This window comes from Pygocentrus nattereri, chromosome 6 (genome assembly GCF_015220715.1).
Source record: "Pygocentrus nattereri isolate fPygNat1 chromosome 6, fPygNat1.pri, whole genome shotgun sequence".
Classification (NCBI taxonomy): Eukaryota; Metazoa; Chordata; class Actinopteri; order Characiformes; family Serrasalmidae; genus Pygocentrus; species Pygocentrus nattereri.
The window spans coordinates 37,526,087-37,545,893 of record NC_051216.1 but is presented as its reverse complement, the minus strand read 5'-3'; the positions used below and the strand labels follow the sequence as shown (position 1 = coordinate 37,545,893).

The window sequence follows — 19,807 nt, the reverse complement described above, 5'->3', positions numbered from 1 at the left end:
CTTCTACTCTCATTTCACTCACTTTATATGCGCAGTCGCTTCAATCTGTACATTGTCTGTGGTTTTATTAAAGTTGTAAAGTGTAAAATTTAGTGGCATTTACAAATCCAATTCCAATGAAGTTGGGACGTTGTGTAAAACAAATAAAAACAGAATATGATGACTGGCAAATCCTTTTCAACCTATATTCAATTGAACACACTACAAAGACAAGATATTTAAAATGTTCAAATGAATAAACTTTGTTTTTTTGCAAATATTCAGTCATTTTGAATTTGATGCCTGCAACACGTTCCAATGAAGTCGGGACAGGGGCAACAAAAGACTGGGGTAGTTGAGGAATGCTCAAAAGCACCTGTTTGGAACATTCCACAGGTGAGGTTCATTGGAAACAGATGAGTGTCATGATTGGGTATAAAGGGAGCGTCCCTGAAAGGCTCAGTTGTTCACAAGCAAGGACGGGGCAAGGTTCACCACTTTGTGAACAACTGCATGAGCAAATAGTCCAACAGTTTAAGAACAACATTTCTTAACATGCAATTGCAAGGAATTTAAGGATTTCATCATCTACAGTCCATAATATCTTCAAACAATTCAGAGAATCTGGAGAAATCTCTGCAAGTAAGTGGCAAGGCAGAAAACCAACATTGAATGCCTGTGACCTTCGATCCCTCAGGCGGCACTGCATTAAAAACTGACATCATTCTGTAATGGATATTGCCACATGGGCTCAGGAACACTTCAGAAAACCACTGTCAGTGAACACAGTTTGTCGCTCCATCTACAAGTGCAAGTTAAAACTCTGCCATGCAAAGTGAAAGCCATACATCAACAACACCCAGAAACGGTGCCGGCTTCTCTGGGCCCGAGCTCATCTGAGATGGACTGACCGCAAAGTGGAAAAGTGTCCTGTGGTCTGATGAGTCCACATTTCAAATTGTTTTTGGAAATCATGGACGTTGTGTCCTCCAGGCCAAAGAGGAAAAGGACTGTCTGGATTGTTATCAGCGCAAAGTTCAAAAGCCAGCATCTCTGATGGTATGGGGGTGTGTTAGTTCCCATGGCATGGGTAACTTGCACATCTGTGAAGGCACCATTAATGCTGAAAGGTACATACAGGTTTTGGAGCAACATATGCTGGCATCCAAGCAATGTCTTTTTCAGGGATGTCCCTGCTTATTTCAGCAAGACAATGGCAAGTCACATTCTGCATGTGTTACAACAGCGTGGCTTCGTAGTAAAAGAGTGCGGGTACTAGACTGGCCTGCCTGCAGTCCAGACCTGTCTCCCATTGAAAATGTGTGGCGCATTATGAAGCACAAAATATGACAATGGAGACTCCGGACTGTTGAGCAACAGAAGTTGTACATCAAGCAAGAACGGGAAAGAATTCCACCTACAAAGCTTCAACAATTAGTGTCCTCAGTTCCCAAACGCTTATTGAGTGTTGTTAAAAGGAAAGGTGATGTAACACAGGGGTAAACATGCCCCTGTCCCAACTTCTTTGGAACGTGTTGCAGGCATCAAATTCAAAATGACTGAATATTTGCAAAAATCAATAAAGTTTATCCTTTGAACATTAAATATCTTGTCTTTGTAGTGTATTCAATTGAATATAGGTTGAAAAGGATTTGCAAATCATCATATTCTGTTTTTATTTATGTTTTACACAACGTCCCAACTTCATTGGAATTGGGGTTGTAGTGGTAAAGTGTTCTATGTTAAATGAAGCACCATGTCCTGGAGAAATTACATTCTGTTCCTCTCTCAACAACATCTGTGATGAGAAGAAATGACAGTACAGCAAATTTGTCCATGATCATTACCTGTGCAGTGGAGCCAGGATGAAGGACATCATGCGTAGAAACAAGGTGAGGACTGTGGTACCCCAGAATGCAACTGCTGCCCCCAGTATGCACAGTAGCAGAGAAACTAGCCGCGGCCAGTCCTGGTCTGGCACTGCTGCATGCTGGGACAAGTCCTCTATGGGGGTTAGAGGCAGAATGTCTACTGCAGGAAGACCCAAAGTGGACCAGCTTTCCTGAAACCAGCTCTGCCTGCGGTTGAAAAAGAAAGGAATGAAGGATAAACAGCCTTGGTAGAGTTTGAGTTTGTGTCTTGCATATAAAGGTAATTCCACTGATATTTCAAAGCTTCAGTATTATGCAATGGTTCAGATAAACAGATTTTCCCATCTTTTTTGAAAAATAAGAGTTTCTGTAAGTATGTTAACACTGTTAAAGTTTCAGAACATACTGTTCACTCTCCAGTCTATATTTGGAAACTAAGCTGGACAACGTTTGTGAATTCACAAGAAGCAACTCCTTTACATGAGTCACCCCTCCAACTTACATCAGTTAAGCTCTGACGATTTACATGCAGTGTTTAAGTCCAGTCTGCTTTTTAAATGAAGCACAATAAACAGAAGCCACAGAGGTCATTTGCACACGTCAGGCGCACACATCAGGCACCCACCTGAGTAACAGGTGTAGCAGCAGAACAGGCAGCTCCAATTTATGGGGCTGCAGAGCTTTAGCTACAGCCTCTCTCATACCCACAGTACGTCCCGTTAGGAGAACAGAACACAGCTGCCTCCTTAAGGCTAGAAGCAGCGCCACAGCCACGTAAACAGGTAGCACTGGTCCACAGAAACGTAGGATCTGAGGAAACAGGACAATCGTGGGTTGTGTTGCAAGAGCCTGTACAAACTGAAAGTTATGCTCTTCTAAATGATTATGTCCAACAGTGAGATGTTCTCTGCGGAATGACTTGATTAGCTTACCTGTCCAAGCACTTTGGGAAAGGAGGTTCGCACAGATACCTGATTCACATAAAGAGACGTTGAGTTACTACAAATAAACCTGCTTATCTAGGAGACTATGTAAGATGTAAGTAGGAAACCGTTCCGTATGTTTTGGGATGCTGAGGCCAAATTTGTTAAGTAGCTTTGCTTTGAAGATTCATATAAAATTTTAGTAGAATATGGAGAAATATTTTTGATCCATCACGGCATTAGTTTTTACTATTGTGAAATAAGACTGAAACTGATGCAAGCTAAAAAAAAAAAAGAATTCTCTATAACTAATTTAGAATAAAATAAGATGTGAACAAAGACATTCAGGGTGGTTTGGTATGAAATGGTTTATTGTAAAGACTCATTGCTATACAGTGTTCGTGAATGGAACCAGGAGTTTACAACACAAATATAGCCTTTTTCTTTTACTATATAAAACCTTTTTTACTATATAAAATACACTTATCTTTTGTCTTTTTATAAGGAGTGTTGATGGTAAAACAGTGAAAAATCTTATATAATTAGTTTTATTTGGTTAAAAAAAATGCCATATACTGTCCATGTACCTTATTTTAGAAAACACATCTCAGACCAAAATCTTCTTAAAACTAATGTAAAAAATGTCTGCCACCAGGCAGCACATAACCATTTCATGTAATAACTTTGTGAGGGAGATTCTAGATCCTCATATGATCACCAAACCAAAATTTCACACCAAACCACTCTGAACAAATTTGTTTACACCAAAGGTTAAAGGTAAATCTTTATATTGGTACATACCTATGTCCAAATACGCCAACTAATAACGATCAGAAACACATGGCGAAAAATATCTAAAATAAAAACTGCGTACTTTATTCTAAGATTTTTCTGTATTTAATTTCGTTATGTAACACAATGTGCTATATTGCAAAAAAACAATTGCATTGTTCTAGGAATTTTGGAGTACTGCAAAACAGCCCTTCCTTTTGAAATACTCTAGAAATGGGTGCACAATCAACTGCATGGACTACTTTGTATATCTGTATATCATTTGCAGAAGACAGGGGCAGTATTCAAAATAGCATACTGTGTATAGCATACTGCATCAGTATATACTGAATACTGCATGCTACTCTTCATCAGTAGTGTACTGTACAGTATCCAGTACATGACATGTACTGCAGGGAGGGAGCACGACTAGCCTAGACAAGACCTGCCCTACTTTCCTCAGTTTTCCAATCAGTGCTTAGCCATTGCTACTAGCCTCTTTTAGCCTATATGTGTATTTTTTTCCATTACATCCGTAGTTGGTAATATGAGCTAGTGTGACTGAATAATAAGCAGTACAACTCCACATGGTAGCCTGAATATCTGATTCTGAACAGTGTTCAGCTGAAAACAACTGAAGTACTTTTTACTAAGTTACCATTTTAAGACATTACCTATGCAGTAAGTAACCTTTATGAAATAGATTATTAATGTATGGAAAATCCAGAACTATTAAAAATATCCAGATGGTTACATTCAAAGGTTACATCTTACTGAAAAGGCCACGTTGCATTTTGTGATACAGTATATGATGAGATGGCTCTGTTCATGTACTGGAATAAATTGCTGGAGCAGTACATCATCCTGGTATCTTTGCCGTATTTGGAAAATTAAATGTTGGTCACATACTGCACACTACTTACTACTTTTGGGCACAGTCAGTATGCATTAGGCCATTTCAAACACTGCCAGGCTTTCTTTACCCTAAAGTAGAGCCTAATTCATGCGGGTCTGAGGAAATAAAAGAAAAGCACTTCTGAACGTACCATAATTACTTGCGTGATCCTCAACCAACTGTTTATATATACTTATGCAATTGTAACAGTACTCAGTGAACAAATAAAGAGTCTACAGACAACTAAACTGTCGGAGACATCTGCATTCGTTTATTTTATCATTAGATTTGACTGAATGCAACTCTGATAAATGAGGCCCAATTTGCTTTGCAATGTTACCTTGTATTGGCAGTTGGGGGCAGTGTGGAGCTGTAAGAGGGCACTTGAGGTGTTATCATGGTGAGGCATATGAAGCATGCCAGACATCTCAGTTACTGAGGGAATGCTGAGAATGATGCAAATATTAATTAGAAACTTACTTACATAAAAAGAGAAGAGTCAACAACATGCAACATCTTTTCTACAGTACCCTGCAGTGACAAAGGAGTCTTCCCGAAACCATGGCACCTTCATTCTGTAGATGTTGGGCAATCTGTCTACAGGCCAAAGCAAAGATGTTATTCGCACTTCTTTCAGTGCAAATCAACAAGTCTAGACTGTAATGCATTACAACTGACTTTAATCTGACATTAAGACATTACTATATTAACTACTATTTGATTAATGTGGGTAACACCTGTGTCTTCTATGCTAAGGAATCTTTCAGCAAGACTCCTACATCTACCTTTGCCTACCTGTGTATAATGATCAATTTGTAAAGTCTGCCAAATGCCATAAATGTAAATGTACTCCCAGTCTCAAGCTTACCTTTGGTGGCCTTGCAGTGGCTCATCACTGTGATTCTAAAAGCTTGATAAGCCTGTTGGACGAAGACGCTTGCAAATTAGCAACTGAGGGGACCAAGCACCTTATGAGTACATTGTTTTAGTATCCACAAAGCACTGATGATGATTAATTCAGCAGGTCATGAAAAAGCTAATGTAAAATGGTATGTAACAGAAGACGATATCTAAAAAGATGAAATATAAAAAAAATAAAGGATTAAAAAGCAGACAGCATTACCTGGTGAAAATGTTGTAGCTGTAATGTATGGAGAAGCCCAGATGAGTTGATCGTGACATCACTTGATGCCCAAGCTGTCAAAAGCAACATTAGAATCAATGATTATTCACGTACAATGCAAACACATTCCATTTTTTTGTTTTCTATTTTACTTTTAAAATTATGACCCTTCAGGTAGACTGTGCTGTAAATAACAGGCATTTTACAAATACAGTGCTATGTACACAGCTGAGGCAAAGCTTATGAGCACTTGCAGATGAAGCAGATAATGCTGGTTATCTTAAAGGAGCACGTCAATGTCTGGGATAAATTAGACAGTAAGCGATTAATTGGTTCTCATAGTTGAACCGGCACTTTGATAATGGCCAAATAGTTACGTTCAGATGACTGGGTTGGAGCATTTCTGATATGGCAAGGTTTGTGGTGTGCTCCCAGTCAGCAGTGAAAAGTGTCAAAAGAGCCTACAACGCCCATGAGAGCTTCAGATCTGGACCTTGGAGCGATGGAAGTTGTTCATCTGGTCCAAGGTGTCCCAGTTTCTTTGACATCATGTGGATAGCCAGATATATGTGTGCCATTTACTTGGGGGAAATGAAGGACCAGGATGTATTGTGGGAAGGAGACAAAGCTGATGGATATTTGCAGCAGCTCCACCTCGCCTTTTACAGGAATTAAAGGACATTCTGCTAATGTCTTGGTGCTAATGTCTCTGGCACCTTCAGAGGTCTTGTAGAGACCATGTCTTGGAGCATTGGAGCTGTTTCGAACAGCTTGGAGAACCAAGAGCATATCTGGTCATGTTTTGCTCATTGGTCTAAATTAGACAAGTAAATAATCAGCAACATGCAGAGGTATCTGACAACTATAATCAACATTGAGCTTGTGATTGTACTTCAACATACAATAAAACTGAAATCACAATGTAAACCAAACTGGATTTGAAAAAGGTGAATTGTCTGGAAAATGTCCTCACCAAAAGAGAGAACATGGGGTACAGGCACTGGCACGGTCAGGCTTTTTTCTCTCTGCCACTCACATTCCACTATAAACTGTTAACAAAAAAAAACGCAACGGTATCATACTGATATAAATAACTTTGCATACATGTTTGAATATTAAACACAAAAGTTGAACACTTGTTAATGGAGGGATCAATCTGCCAGAAAAAAGGAGCATAAGAACACAAGTTCATGCTACTTTATTTGCCATCAGTTGTCAGAAGGGTCTAGCACACGATGACACTTACCCCTTCTGTCGGTTTATTGCAGTTTTAGCCTGACATATTAATGAGGACAGAGAGGGTGGCGGTACCTGTCTTGCACTCGGGTTTGAAGCATCAATGATCAGATGAGAAATAGTGGACAGCTCATCTAATTTCACTGTCAGAACCTGCAGAAGAAATAAAATTTGATTACAGATGGGAACAAACAAAAAACACACCAAACACTGCATATATACATTTTTTGCAAAACCAAGCAAACAATGGACTAATCATCAAATACAGTTCAAGTTAGCTGCATAACATTAACTAACTCACTAACTGTTGATGCTCTGCTGGAGCTGTAATACAACCAATTTTGTTCATATTATGGGCTCCTTCTCATATATCACTTCGTAACAAACAAAAAAAAACCATAAAACAAAACTAAGCATTGGCCCTATCATCAGGAGATCACAAGTTTGATCCCTGGTGAAGCAACAGCCGGTGGCTGGCTTCACAGGTCTTGGAGGAAGCCTACGCTAGCTTTCACCCTCCTAGCGTTGGTAGCACTGTGATGGAGTGGCCTAACTAGCGGGTGGAATTTGAAACTGCTAAATTGGGGAGAAAACTGGGGTTTTTAGAAAAGAAAAGAAAAGAAAAAAAAAAAGACATGACATCCATACAAGGGTGACATTTACCTTGTACGCTGGAAGAAGTTCTGTTCTCGCTGACAAATCTGCTGCTTGCACACTGAGAGAAAGGCGAAATGAGGAAATAATAGTTCTCAATGTCTAGTTCAATTTAATTTAAAAAGTAAGCAATCTTAAAAAATTGTAAATATAAATTCAGTGAAAAGTTGTCAACTTTCAGGCAGAACACTCACCATAAGAGCCCATTCATCTGGGTGCAACCAAAGAGCCAGCTGGACATTTCCTGTAGGATAGGGCATAAACATGTTAAAAGCATTATTGCCACCTCTTAGAAAAAAGAAAGAAAAAAAAAAAAAAACACTCAAAGTTTTGCTAGTAACTTTGAAACATTTCTATTGGTTCATCCACCATGAAATGTTCAGACAATGTAAAACAGCAGGCACTTTCAAAGTGTGTGGAGAGGAGAAAAAAAACAAAAAAAAAAAAACAAACAAAAAAAAAAAAAGATACAAGACATTGTTCCAATAGTGATTACAAAAACCACAATTTCTGTAGTGATAACGAGTTTCCAGGTTTCCAGATAATATTATAGACAACTTGTATGGGATACAAAGCATTTGTATGTCCAAATGTCCATGAGACATGTCCATTCTCTAGTCACTATATATAAATTACAGTGGGCATCAGCAAGAATGCTGCACCAGCCTATTGATTGTAATGATTATATACATACTTAGGACATCCTTTAACAATACCATGTCAAAGTTCAGTAAAATCCAGCACAGCATAGCAAACAGAGACAGTATATAATACAATGTATAAAAAATACAAATGAATAAACTGTTGGAAGTCACTAAATAAAATTTTACATAACATTCATTATGTGAATGCATAGCAATGTAATGAGTTCTATTTTAACTCTTTTTTTTGTTTTTTTTTGATGTAAAAAAATGACAGGAGAATTGTAAATGTTGCTCTTTCTTCCTGCTAAACAATAACTTTAATTTTTTTTCAGTTTTGTTATTTATAAATTTTATCTTTGATGTATCTGCACAGTCAAACTCACATGACAGGAGTGCATATAAATTTCAGTATAATACTTAACAACCTGAAAAAATATCCTTGACTTGCTGTTAAATAATCAAAGTTATTGTCAGTATCATCAATAATATCAGCAAAAATGATAAAAATGATAATCTTAATGCTAATCTGTTCACCCAGCAATCCATGTAATAATAATTATGTACTTACATTTTATTTTCTTCCTGATATAAACAATATGCTGTGATTACACTTTTTTTACAACAAAGTTTTGCTTTCAAGTACTTATTTAAATACAGGGAGATTCACTCGAAAGAGCCCTAGAATATTCTGTAATAACTCTCACTATGATGAAGCAATCTCAACGAAACAACATGCAATGTGCTCCTTAGTATATGGAGCTTCAAACATGCTGCATTTTTTAAATTTATTTTTATTAATTTTTTAAAATAAAGTGTGAGTGTCCAAAGCCAATGAGTAATCATGTTCAATACTGACCAAAATAATTGTGCTTATGATTTTTGTCATAAATAAGCTAGTATAGTATAAGCTGATATACCACAAAGTACAAAGGCCACCACTACCCATTTGTTCCTTGAGAACTTCAGTTTTAGTGACTTCAAAATTATTTTGTAATGAAAGATTTAAGGCTAAGAAGCAATTCAGATATTACACCCTCACCATGTTGCTGCTGCGGCAGTAGAAGTGCGTATAGGCCTTTCTCCGACTGGACAGCGCAAACAGAAAGTATTTAACTGTGGCTTCCTGCAAAGTAAGAGTTGGGAAAAAAGACACAATAAAAGTGATGCTCACATGCTGCACAGTGTCTGGCAGGTTGCTTATGTAACTGCAGCTTACCTTGGGGGCACTGTAGAACACACGGAGAGTGTTCACCTCACTCCACGCCTCAGCAGTACCTACAGAGAATTTTAATTAACATCTGAAACAGAGTGAAGCTTACTGCTGCACAATATGGATAAGATGCCATTTTGCAATTAGTCAGAGACGACCCTTCATTTATTTCATTTCTAGTAAGAGACCATGAAGTACAAGTTATTAATTTTTCAGAATCATATGTAACAGAAAATTGCACAGGAGCCTCAAAACACCAAATGTCAGATGTTTCGGTATTTAGTGTGTCCACTCTTTGCCTTTAAGTCATGGGCTGGAGGTTAGGGAACTGCCCCTGTGACCGGAATGTTGCCAGTTTGATCCCCAGATCTGGCAGTACATGACTGAGGTGTCCTTGAGCAAGGCAACTCTTCCCTCACTGCTCCTTTTCACTGTGGATAGGGCTGCCCACTGCTATGGGCAAGTGTGCTCACTACCCCCTAGTGTGCTTGCTCACTAGTGTGTATGCGGAGGTGAAATTTCCCTGTTGTGGGACTAATGAGGGTCACTTAACTTATTACATCTTCCATTGTTTCCAGTAGACTCACTTTTAGTTTCTCAAATCTGCAGCCACACCTCCAAAGTTCAGCTTTAAGCCAAGGGACACACTACATGACTTTCAAAGTCAACATCTGGCTGTAACATTAACACTTCACAACTTGCTGATATCTAATCAGGAATATAGAAGCTGTTGTGGTTTGCACACTACATGACTGATCAGCAACAGGAGTTAACACATAACAAGACCTTTCACAAGGAAGAATCTCCAAGAGTTCTGTCTGTTCTCCAAACTATGTTCTGTCACGAAAACAAGCAAGAAGTGACCCAAGCTTCCCCTCACTCCCATTGTCTGTAGCTCGTCCCCACACTCACTGCCGGTCACAACAGGGTCACAACACCGTTCACACTGCAGGATTAGGACTCCCCAACAGGTCCAGATATTTAACTTGTTTGATATCTTTCAAGTGTCTGTGAGGCACAGACAAGGCACTGGCAAGTCTCTTGGATGGCATCTCCAAACAAATCACACAAAGTGATTGAGAGCTGATTTGCGGGCCCCAAGCAAACGCGGATTTGCCTTTGATCTACAGCTTTTCTATGCAAGCACAAAATACTGCTGATGAGAAGAAAATCGGTGCTAAAATTGTGTGAATATAGCACTGGACATTCTTTTTGTATTTTATGCTTCTCACCATCCAAGTAATCCCAAACACATACAGTGATGTAGAGGTTTGAGGTTTAGTGTCTTTCCTTTTCTCAATAAGGGCTTCATGAGAGCTACACGTCCTTTCAGACCCACAGTGTTGAGTTGTCTTCTCTCAGTGGAAGGTTTGACAGAAACAACTGTGGATTTTTTCAGATCTAAAGCAAGAGTGGAATTTGATTTTCTCCTCTGTGCAGTTTATCTGATAGGGACAGTTTTGGTGGTCTACCAGGTGTTGCATATGATAGACTAATAATAGATGTAGCTTTTAATTTTTTGTTGAACTCTAGTTTTGGAAATGCATTTATTTTTCTTTGGACTTTCTCTGTCATTAACTGAATAATCTATCTAATCTAATTACAAATATCTTCTGAGAAAAACAACTTGTACTAAATGGCTGTTTGAATTAAACAAAGTATAGTCTTTGACTTTTGACTTGATATTAATCAATTGAAATTAACTGAATAGATGAACCTTTTAGGACTTATATTTTCTGTAACTTTCTTATTCTTTAAGCATGTGGATTAACTTACATCTCAATTCTTCAGAAAACTCCTAAAAATAAATAACTTGCACATAATTGCCATTTCTGACTGGAAATTAAATAAAGTATGGGTTCTGACTTCTTTTGCACAGTACTGTATAGAGATGGAAATGAAATCTTGCACAGCTCTTGATTTATTACATTTACATTTTACATTTAAGCCATTATTAAAGCCAAGGAACCTAAATCCATGTTTTCTTTCTAATTAGGCTGCTCCTGTGGGCACATTATACCAATACAAAAATATAATAATACAATTTCTAATGTCCACTAAATGACCAAAGCATGTATTGCTGCATTCACCTGGAACTGATGGGTGAAAATCCTCACTGCATACAGTATAAAAAAAAAAAAAAACTGTAATTGGTTAAAAGGGCATGATATACACCGATCAGGCATAACATTATGAATACCTCCTTGTTTCTATGCTAAGTGTCTATTTTATCAGCTCCACTTACTATAGCAGAAACTGTATTTACAGACAATGGAAGTGTTTCTGCAGTGATTTCCAGTACATGATCAGTCAATGTAGTGCCGTTTTTAGATGATATTATGTACTGTAGAATCCAAAGTCTTTGCACTTTTACGTTGAACATTTTTCTGAAATTGTTTCACAATTTTTTTGATGAACCTCTGCCCATCTTTGCTTCCGAGATATTCTGCTTTTCTAAAATGCTCTTGTAATACCCAGCTATGTTAGTAAGCTGCAAATTGCTCTTCCAGCTGCTTTTTTATTAGTACCACCTTTCCAGCCTTTTGTTGCCCTTGTCCCAACTTTTTTGAACTTGCCATCAAGTTCTAAATGGGTTTTTCATGAAATGCTAAAATGTCCCACTTTCAACATCTGATATATATTCTAATGTTCTATTGTAAATAAAATATGACTTTTGCAAATCATTTCATTCTGTTTTTTACTTACATTTTACCCAGCCTCAAAGTGAGGGTCAAAAGTGCACCACTGGAATAAAAAGTGATGCACAAGATTTAGAATACAAGAGCACAAGTATCACTCTTACACAAACCTGTGAAGCTGACCAGAGTGTTGCGTTGGTCGCCAGGAAGCTGCACCGGGTGATGGATGAAATGATAGTTCAACACAGATATTCTCTTCTCAACATCCTCTGTAAACTGAAGAATAATACAGATCATTACAAATACACACAACTCTACACCTATACAAACATAATAAACACAAAAACACAATAATATTATGCCCACCTGCTGAGTTTCAGGTTCAATGAGGTCAAAAAAAGCCCGGACTGTGGCCAGCACTAACTCCTTACACCTTACACCAAAAAAAAAATAAAAATAATAATAATAATTAAAACAGAATTCAAACCTTTAAAGATTTTAAGATGTAACCCTTAGAAGGAGATGGCAATAGTGGGTTGTAAATGTATATAATTTATAATTGTGGATTGTTTAAAGCAACACTATACAACTTCCACCTCTCTGGTTTTCACACAACATATGAAAGAACATATTGTGTATCGGACCTTCACAAGCAGATGAAACGTATATGCACATTTTACCACTTTGAAGTTCTACAATTACAGACTGTAGTCCATCTGTTTCTCTGCATACTTTGTCAGCCCCCTTTTACACCCTGTTCTTCAGTTGTCAGAACCCACATGAATCCTCACAATACCACTGGGGGGGGGTCATTCTCAGCACTGCAGTAACACTGATGTGGTGGTAGTGTGCTAGTGTGTGTTGCACTGGTCTGAGTGGATCAGACACAGCAGTGGTGCTGGAGTTTTTAAACATCTGAGAATAGTCCACCAACCAAAAATATCTAGCCAACAGCTTCCTGTGGGCAGTGTTCTGTCTTTGCTAGCAACCATAGCATTTTGGAGTACTTACAATGATTCAGTTAACAGCAACAGTTGTATCTCACAACTTAAAGACTGCACAGAGGACGTTCTGTGCTGGACAGTGATGCTAATATAAGTGGACTACATACCACACAATGGACAAATGATCCGTAGACACCCATGTCCTGGGAACTGCCGTGACCTACAAAAGCACAAGATTGAAATGTACACTCTGGTATAGTTCAAAATATAGAAGGCTCATTCTGATCTGCTTAAAATTAGAGCCCAACTGATTTAGGATTTTTAAGTTAAGACTGATATCTATTTTGATATTTAAAGATTTAATCCAAAATATCTGATACATCAACAGACATTTTTTTTCCCCTCTTCTTCTGAAATGCATAAGCTAAACATTTTCCCTAACATTTGTTAAGATTAAGTTAATTAAGATTAAGTTAAGATTAAGTGACCCTTATTAGTCCCACAATGGGGAAATTTCACCTCCGCATTTAACCCATCTGTGAAGTGAAACACCACATACACTCTAGTGAGCACACACACACTAGGGGGCAGTGAGCACACTTGCCCAGAGCGGTGGGCAGCCCAATCCGCAGCGCCCGGGGAGCAGTTGGGGGTTAGGTGTCTTGCTCAAGGACACCTCAGTCATGTGCTGTCAGCTCTGGGGATCGAACCGGCGACCTTCCGGTCACAAGGCTGGATCCCTAACCTCCAGCCCACGACTGCCCCCAAATGGGCAATAACAATTATGTGTAGTTATTTAAGAGTCCTCACCTATCATGACATAATGCAGTTTAATAATAAACTTGCAACTTTGGAATTTCACATTGTAGTGTTACAAACACAAATAAACATCTGTTCGCCTTTACCTCAATGGTACCTTCATACATATGCAAGTCATCCATGCTGTGGGCATTGATGCATTACCATACCATGGCAGATGTTGGCTTTGAACCCAGAAACGAGCTGAAACATGGACTCATCTGACCACAGCACACATTGTCCACTGTCTTTTGGCACAAAGGGGCGAGCCACGACCAATGTTTAGACTTAGACTTAGACAGACTTTATCGTCATTCAAATTAACACCGTACAGTGCGCATTAGAATGAAATTCCGTTGCCTTGGCTCAGAGTAGATCGGTAATACAAGTGATACAACGTAGTGCAAAGTACAACGTAGTGCATATGTAAACATGTATATCAGCAGATAAATAATTTTTAAATAAGTATATGTACAAGAGTATATTGCACTGGAGATCCCATGAATGAGGTAATCGAAAAAAAAAAAAAAGAATTCGGAGCAGCATGTTATTTAGAGTTCAGCAGTCTTATGGCATGTGGGAAGAAGCTGTTTTTGAACCTGGCTGTTCTGCTTTGAAGGCTTCAGAACCTCTTTCCAGAGGCCAGCAGCGAGAACAGTCCATGGTGGAGGTGGGAGTGCTCTCTGTTTATGTTCTGAGCTCTGATCAGACAGCAACTTTCCACAATGTCCTGTATTGGAGGAAGTGAAGTCCCAATAATTTTCTCAGCTGTTCTTACCACTGCAGGGACTTCCAGTCAGAGGCGCTGCAGGCTCCTGCCTAGACAGACATGCAACTGGTCAGTATGCTCTCTATAGTGCCTCTGTAGAAGGTGGTGAGGATCGGAGTGGGGAGGTGTGCTCTTTTCATCCGTCTCAGGAAGTGCATGCGCTGCTGAGCTCTTTGCACCAGAGCTTCAGCGTGAGTGGACCAGGTCAAAGTGTCTGTCATCTGTACCCCCAGGAACTTTGTTTTGCTGACCATTACTACTGCTGTGTCCTTGATGAAGAATGGTGTGTGGTTGGGTTGGCTCCTCCTGAAGCTGATGATGATCTCTGTGGTTTTCTCGACATTCAGGAACAGGTTGTTGGTTTCACACCAGTCAACCAGATGATTCACCTCCTCTCTGTAGTGCAGGTCATTGTCAACTACCATTGTGTTGTTTGCAAACTTCACGATGTGGTTGGTGGTGGATCTGGCGCTGCATGGGTCATCGGGGTGAACAGCAGTGGGCTCAGGATGCAGCCCTGAGGGGAGCCGGTACTCAGAGAGACTGAGATGATACTGGAGATGTTGCCCAGCCGCACAGACAGGGGTCTATTAGAAAGTCCAGAAACCAGTTACACAAATGGGTGCTGAAGCCAAGGGGGGCCAGTTTGCTTATCAGATGTTGTGGGATGATTGTGTTAAACGCTAAGCTTAAGTCCAGAAACAGCATGCGCATATGTGTATTCTTTCCTTCCAGGTGTTCTAAGCTCAGGTGAAGTGCAGAGGAGATGGTATCCTCTGTGGAGCGATTAGGGCAGTTTACTTGCAAAGACTGAGCTTTTGGTGGATGTTTATTGTGGAATGTTTCAAAATGGTGTAATTTTCTATAAATTTCTATAAACTTCACTTTTATTTTGCCTCAGTCTCCACTTCTTTTGAGTATGTTACAAGCATCAAATTCAAAAATTGTTTATATGCAAAAAAACAATTAAGTTGGTCAGCTTAAACATTAAAGAACACGTCTCCACTGCTCTAGAGTCCAGTGGCAGCGTTCTACATCATGCATTTGACGATTTGCATTGCAGTTAGTGATGTAAGGTTTGGATGCAGCTGCTTAGCAATGGAAACCCACTCCATGAAGCTCCCTACGCACTGTTCTTGAGCTAATCTGAAGGTCACATGAAGTTTGAAGGTCTGTAGCGACTGCCTCTGCAGAAATCCTCAGTATCCACTGACCCCGCGCTGTCATTTTACGTGGCCAACCACTTCATGGCCAAGTTGCTGTCATTTCCAAGTGCTTCCACTTTGTTATAATACCACTGACAGTTCACTGTAGAATATTTAGTAGACAGGAAATTTCCCAACTGGGCTTGTTGCACAGATGGCATCCTATCATGGTACCACGCTGGAATTCAATATGGTAATTAAAATATTTGTAAATTATATGACAATAGCAGTTTCTATCTCACCACAACAGAAAGCTTGTTATGGTCGTCCGAAGGGCAGGACAAGGCAGTGAGACCCGACCGCACCTGGTAGTCACGGTAACCACCCCCCACAGACAAGACAGTCACGTTTCGCAGGTCTTCCGCTCCTGCTGCCCAGCGCTGCCTCACGGAGGAGTAAAATTCTACAGCAGGAACACAAGTGAAAGAAATGCATTTCAGGAAATTCTATCTGACTTTGGCCCTATTCACCCTGGATTAGTTGTACACAAGGAGGAAAATAATGTAATTTTATCAACATTTCTCAGTGATTTCAGTTTCATTCAAATCTTTTTCCTGTCTGCCTGCTCCCATGTTGGAGATCATAAAACAATCCACAGAGCCACTATATTAAGCTTGCATAAATTGACATGTCTGTAATAACACTATTACATTCTGTAGAAAAGCAGTTTCTTTTGTATGAAGGCTTGAAGAAGCATTGCCCTCAAAGAAACTAATCCCATCTGAATAGGGCTTTTGAGATGTAACTGAGCTGTATGCGGATTTACTCTCGCCAGCTTACAAAGTAAAAGCTATCTAAAAATTACCGATATATAACTCCATCCAATCAAAGACTCACAGTTTGACAATGCATTTTCATTGTAGCAAACTGAAGCAAACTGCTTCATTCTTTGCGGCTTCCACCAACTACCGGCCACGTTGGGATACACTGATAAATGCCGGCACTCCAAGTTGACATACAGCAGTGCTCACGACTCTGGCAGCCAGTCTTTTAGGTAAACAGTCAAATGTTAAATGTAAGTCATCTCAGCTATTTACTAGCCTAGTGTTTTTCAGCTTGTATCTTTCAGCTTGAAAACCCACAGAGGGCAGGCACAGCTGCAGGTTTTTTTAGTTTAATCAAGCAGCTGTTTGATTTAATCAGTTATAGACATCAAGCAACTGATCATCTATACATGCTGTGAGTAAGCAGTATCTTATTTGAGTTTTGTGTGTTTTCACACCTACCATACTTGATATGGACCAATTTACCTGTTTCATCAGTTTGATCTTTGGTCTGTTTTGTCAGGTGTGAACATGCCACCTGGGTGCGCACCAAACAAATAAGACAACCACGATCTGGCAAAAATCATGCTTCCAAACAAACTCTCTTTCTGTTTGCTACTGGTGGGAACGTATTTTTCCTAATGGCCCACACCAAAATAAACCAAGTCATCATCAAAGCATCCTTTTCTGCTTCTTCCATCAGCTAATCAGCACTCTCATATCAGACACTCATATCATTCTGGAAGCATGAGCTGCTGATAACAGTAAACAAACAATAGAATTAAAACAATAATAGCAGAACAGTGCCTTCAATTCTGGAACATGGATTATAGAACATCCTGAGGATGTACATTCAAACTCACAAACTGAATCAAATAAGGTTTATCAAAATCACTTTGACCATTTTCAATTAGATGTTAAGCAGCTCTATTTTCATGTGAAGTTGGAGGGGTTTTTTTTGGCTCAAATGGTGGTAGGATGTTCGTTTCCATTTTGGCCACTAAAAGTGTAATTCAGCATGCTTTGGCTGTTGCAGTGTGAAACTAATTAAACCAAATGAAAAATACAATATCACAACAACCCAAACTCTGTACTTAAACAAAGTGGTACAAAAACAGGCTTAATAATTTAATTTTTGAATTGTGAATATACAGATCATGTGGAAAAACCGGGAGGGGGGGGTTCCTACCCAGAATATATGGATCCAGAGAGATCACGGGGGCATGGTGAGGAGAGGCCTGGGTGAGGATAAGGCTGACCAATCGAGGGTTGAAACGGGGCAGTGTAAACAGTGCTCGAGCCACTACGCCACCCATAGAGTGGCCTACCAGCACCACACTACTGGGAGGGTCCGGACAGTTCTGTCAAAGTGCAAAAGTGAGGAAGAGACTTCAACTGAAACTAGTGAAGATCAATGATTCAAAAACTAAGCGGTTTGCCCAAAATATATCTTGCCAAAGCCCTAAATCATTTGCAATCATCTTTACTTACTAGGGCAGCTGGTTGGGCTCAAAAATCTAATTTCACATTTTCCTGTTTATCAAATATTTGAATATATCCAAATTATAAATACATTATTTAAATATCATAAGTAACAACACACAAATACAATAAACATTAACATTTCTAAGCCAATGCTATGTCTCCTAAATCCATCAGCAGGCACGGAGCTTCGTGTCGCAACTCACAAGATGGTTATCAAAACGGTAGAGGTGCCTTTTCTGACGTATCTTTGAGAATGACATTTCAATAAAATTGTCACAGCCTGTGTTTAACCAATTTCTATTTTAACTCTTGTTTTTAAAATACTAACTTCAAAGGATTTAATTGATGCAATGGAGAGCTTCATGCTTCATGGTTGTGATATCACTGCCAAGACTTGCATTCCTTCAGGACATCACTGGCAAAAGCAAAAAAGAAACTCTAAACCTTGATTGTTCATGCATATATGCTTGTCTACTGACCTTGTAAAGACGCAGGATGACCCTGATGCTCTCGTGAAGAAAGTGAGTTTGCTTGAGCAGGCTTCCACCATACAGCGCCACCAGCTCCTCGTTGAAGTCAATGGTGAAGACGTTCATATGGACCCCACCATCCAAATTCTCAGCCTTCCGCAATGCCACAGAACCCAAAGATCGAGCTGGAGGGCAGGAGTAACAACAGAGAAATCCATCAGTTCAGAAAATGAAAATAAACCATCTGAGCATGACAGAATTATTGGGCTTTATGAGGAACACACAAGATTTCCCATTTTCCAGCCCTTTATGGCCTCTTACATACGAACTTAAAACAAAACCATGTTTTACATGTGTAAACTGTACTGGTTCACGTTATGTAACTTGCTACTTTCAGACAGATCGCTTTACTTGATTTGCTAGCTAACCTGGTGACGTGTCTAAGCTCACTTACCCTGCTGTGCTCTGATTGGGGCTTAGCACTTGATTCCATTGGAAGGAACCATTTAACCTACATAGTCAGCAGCGGAATGAGACATAAGACCTGTTAGCAATGTCTAAAAATAATTACCACAATATTGTGTGATAATCAGTTTAAAAAAAAAATCACAATTAATGACTTTACATATTAAAAATCGTTAAAAGTCGTTTTCAGTTGTTATAGCAGAATCACAATGGCCTAATGGCTTATTTATATATTTAGTCAATGGTTTAATAGTAAAAGTAAATAAAGCATTGTGTGTTTGTTACTTTTTTTCCATCAGGGGAACTTTTTCTCCAGGTTAGTCCTACCTGTACTACGGTAATATCCAGTCAATTGAACATGGTTGTTTTACTGCAGTGAGTAACTCTTTAGCAAGCTGATGTTCTAGAGCACATCTGCATTTATTTTCAGTTCCATACACTCAAGCTAAGCATAAAGTAAAATAACTAGAAAGGGGGGAGCCATGTGGAAAAGTTAGCAGTACAGTGTGTAGCAGAGAGAACTGACAGACAGCTTCTTAACAAACTGCACTCTCGTACTTACTACACAATATTACAATTGATCTTAATGTATTCTCAAAGTTCGTCTGTAGAGTTGGTCAAAGTCAAGAGACTGGCATTTGAGTAGTTGCAATCAAAACTGTTCTGTTGTTTTTGAAACTGTTTACCTGCTAGCTAAGCAGCTTAACTAAGTCTTACCTTGCTTATAGCTGCCTGCGTTCCCAGGTAAGAAGAGCACAGGTGCTCCGGTAAGCTTCAGCCCCCGTGTCTCCTGAGCATACAAGCCTTCGCCGTACAGGTACAATCCGTAAGCTGGGTACTGACGTGCCACGCGCCGCGGAAGCTGGATACGCTGCACATAAGCAAACACAAATGAGTCAGTGCTAAATCTTTACCTGGTGATGTTTAGAAGCTGAGGTCACATCACTGTTAGAGTTCATGTT

The 19,807-nt window shown here is 39.3% G+C and overlaps 1 protein-coding gene across 1 annotated transcript in view; it reads right to left on the bottom strand.

Annotated features, from left to right (window-relative positions):
* Positions 1-19,807, bottom strand: part of pgap1 (post-GPI attachment to proteins inositol deacylase 1) — a 38,988-nt gene that overhangs the window by 15,977 nt on the left and 3,204 nt on the right. Inside the window, exons 2-21 of the mRNA XM_037539570.1 lie at positions 19,563-19,716; positions 18,390-18,565; positions 17,615-17,786; positions 15,904-16,064; positions 13,057-13,109; positions 12,312-12,378; positions 12,116-12,221; positions 9,313-9,371; positions 9,136-9,219; positions 7,647-7,696; positions 7,462-7,513; positions 6,874-6,951; positions 6,536-6,611; positions 5,563-5,636; positions 5,308-5,359; positions 4,970-5,036; positions 4,780-4,885; positions 2,783-2,821; positions 2,476-2,660; positions 1,827-2,057 (exon numbers count right to left, since the gene is read on the bottom strand). Coding sequence (XP_037395467.1) covers positions 1,827-2,057; positions 2,476-2,660; positions 2,783-2,821; positions 4,780-4,885; positions 4,970-5,036; positions 5,308-5,359; positions 5,563-5,636; positions 6,536-6,611; positions 6,874-6,951; positions 7,462-7,513; positions 7,647-7,696; positions 9,136-9,219; positions 9,313-9,371; positions 12,116-12,221; positions 12,312-12,378; positions 13,057-13,109; positions 15,904-16,064; positions 17,615-17,786; positions 18,390-18,565; positions 19,563-19,716 — 2,042 coding nt within the window. The remainder of the gene's footprint in view (positions 1-1,826; positions 2,058-2,475; positions 2,661-2,782; positions 2,822-4,779; positions 4,886-4,969; positions 5,037-5,307; positions 5,360-5,562; positions 5,637-6,535; positions 6,612-6,873; positions 6,952-7,461; positions 7,514-7,646; positions 7,697-9,135; positions 9,220-9,312; positions 9,372-12,115; positions 12,222-12,311; positions 12,379-13,056; positions 13,110-15,903; positions 16,065-17,614; positions 17,787-18,389; positions 18,566-19,562; positions 19,717-19,807) is intronic.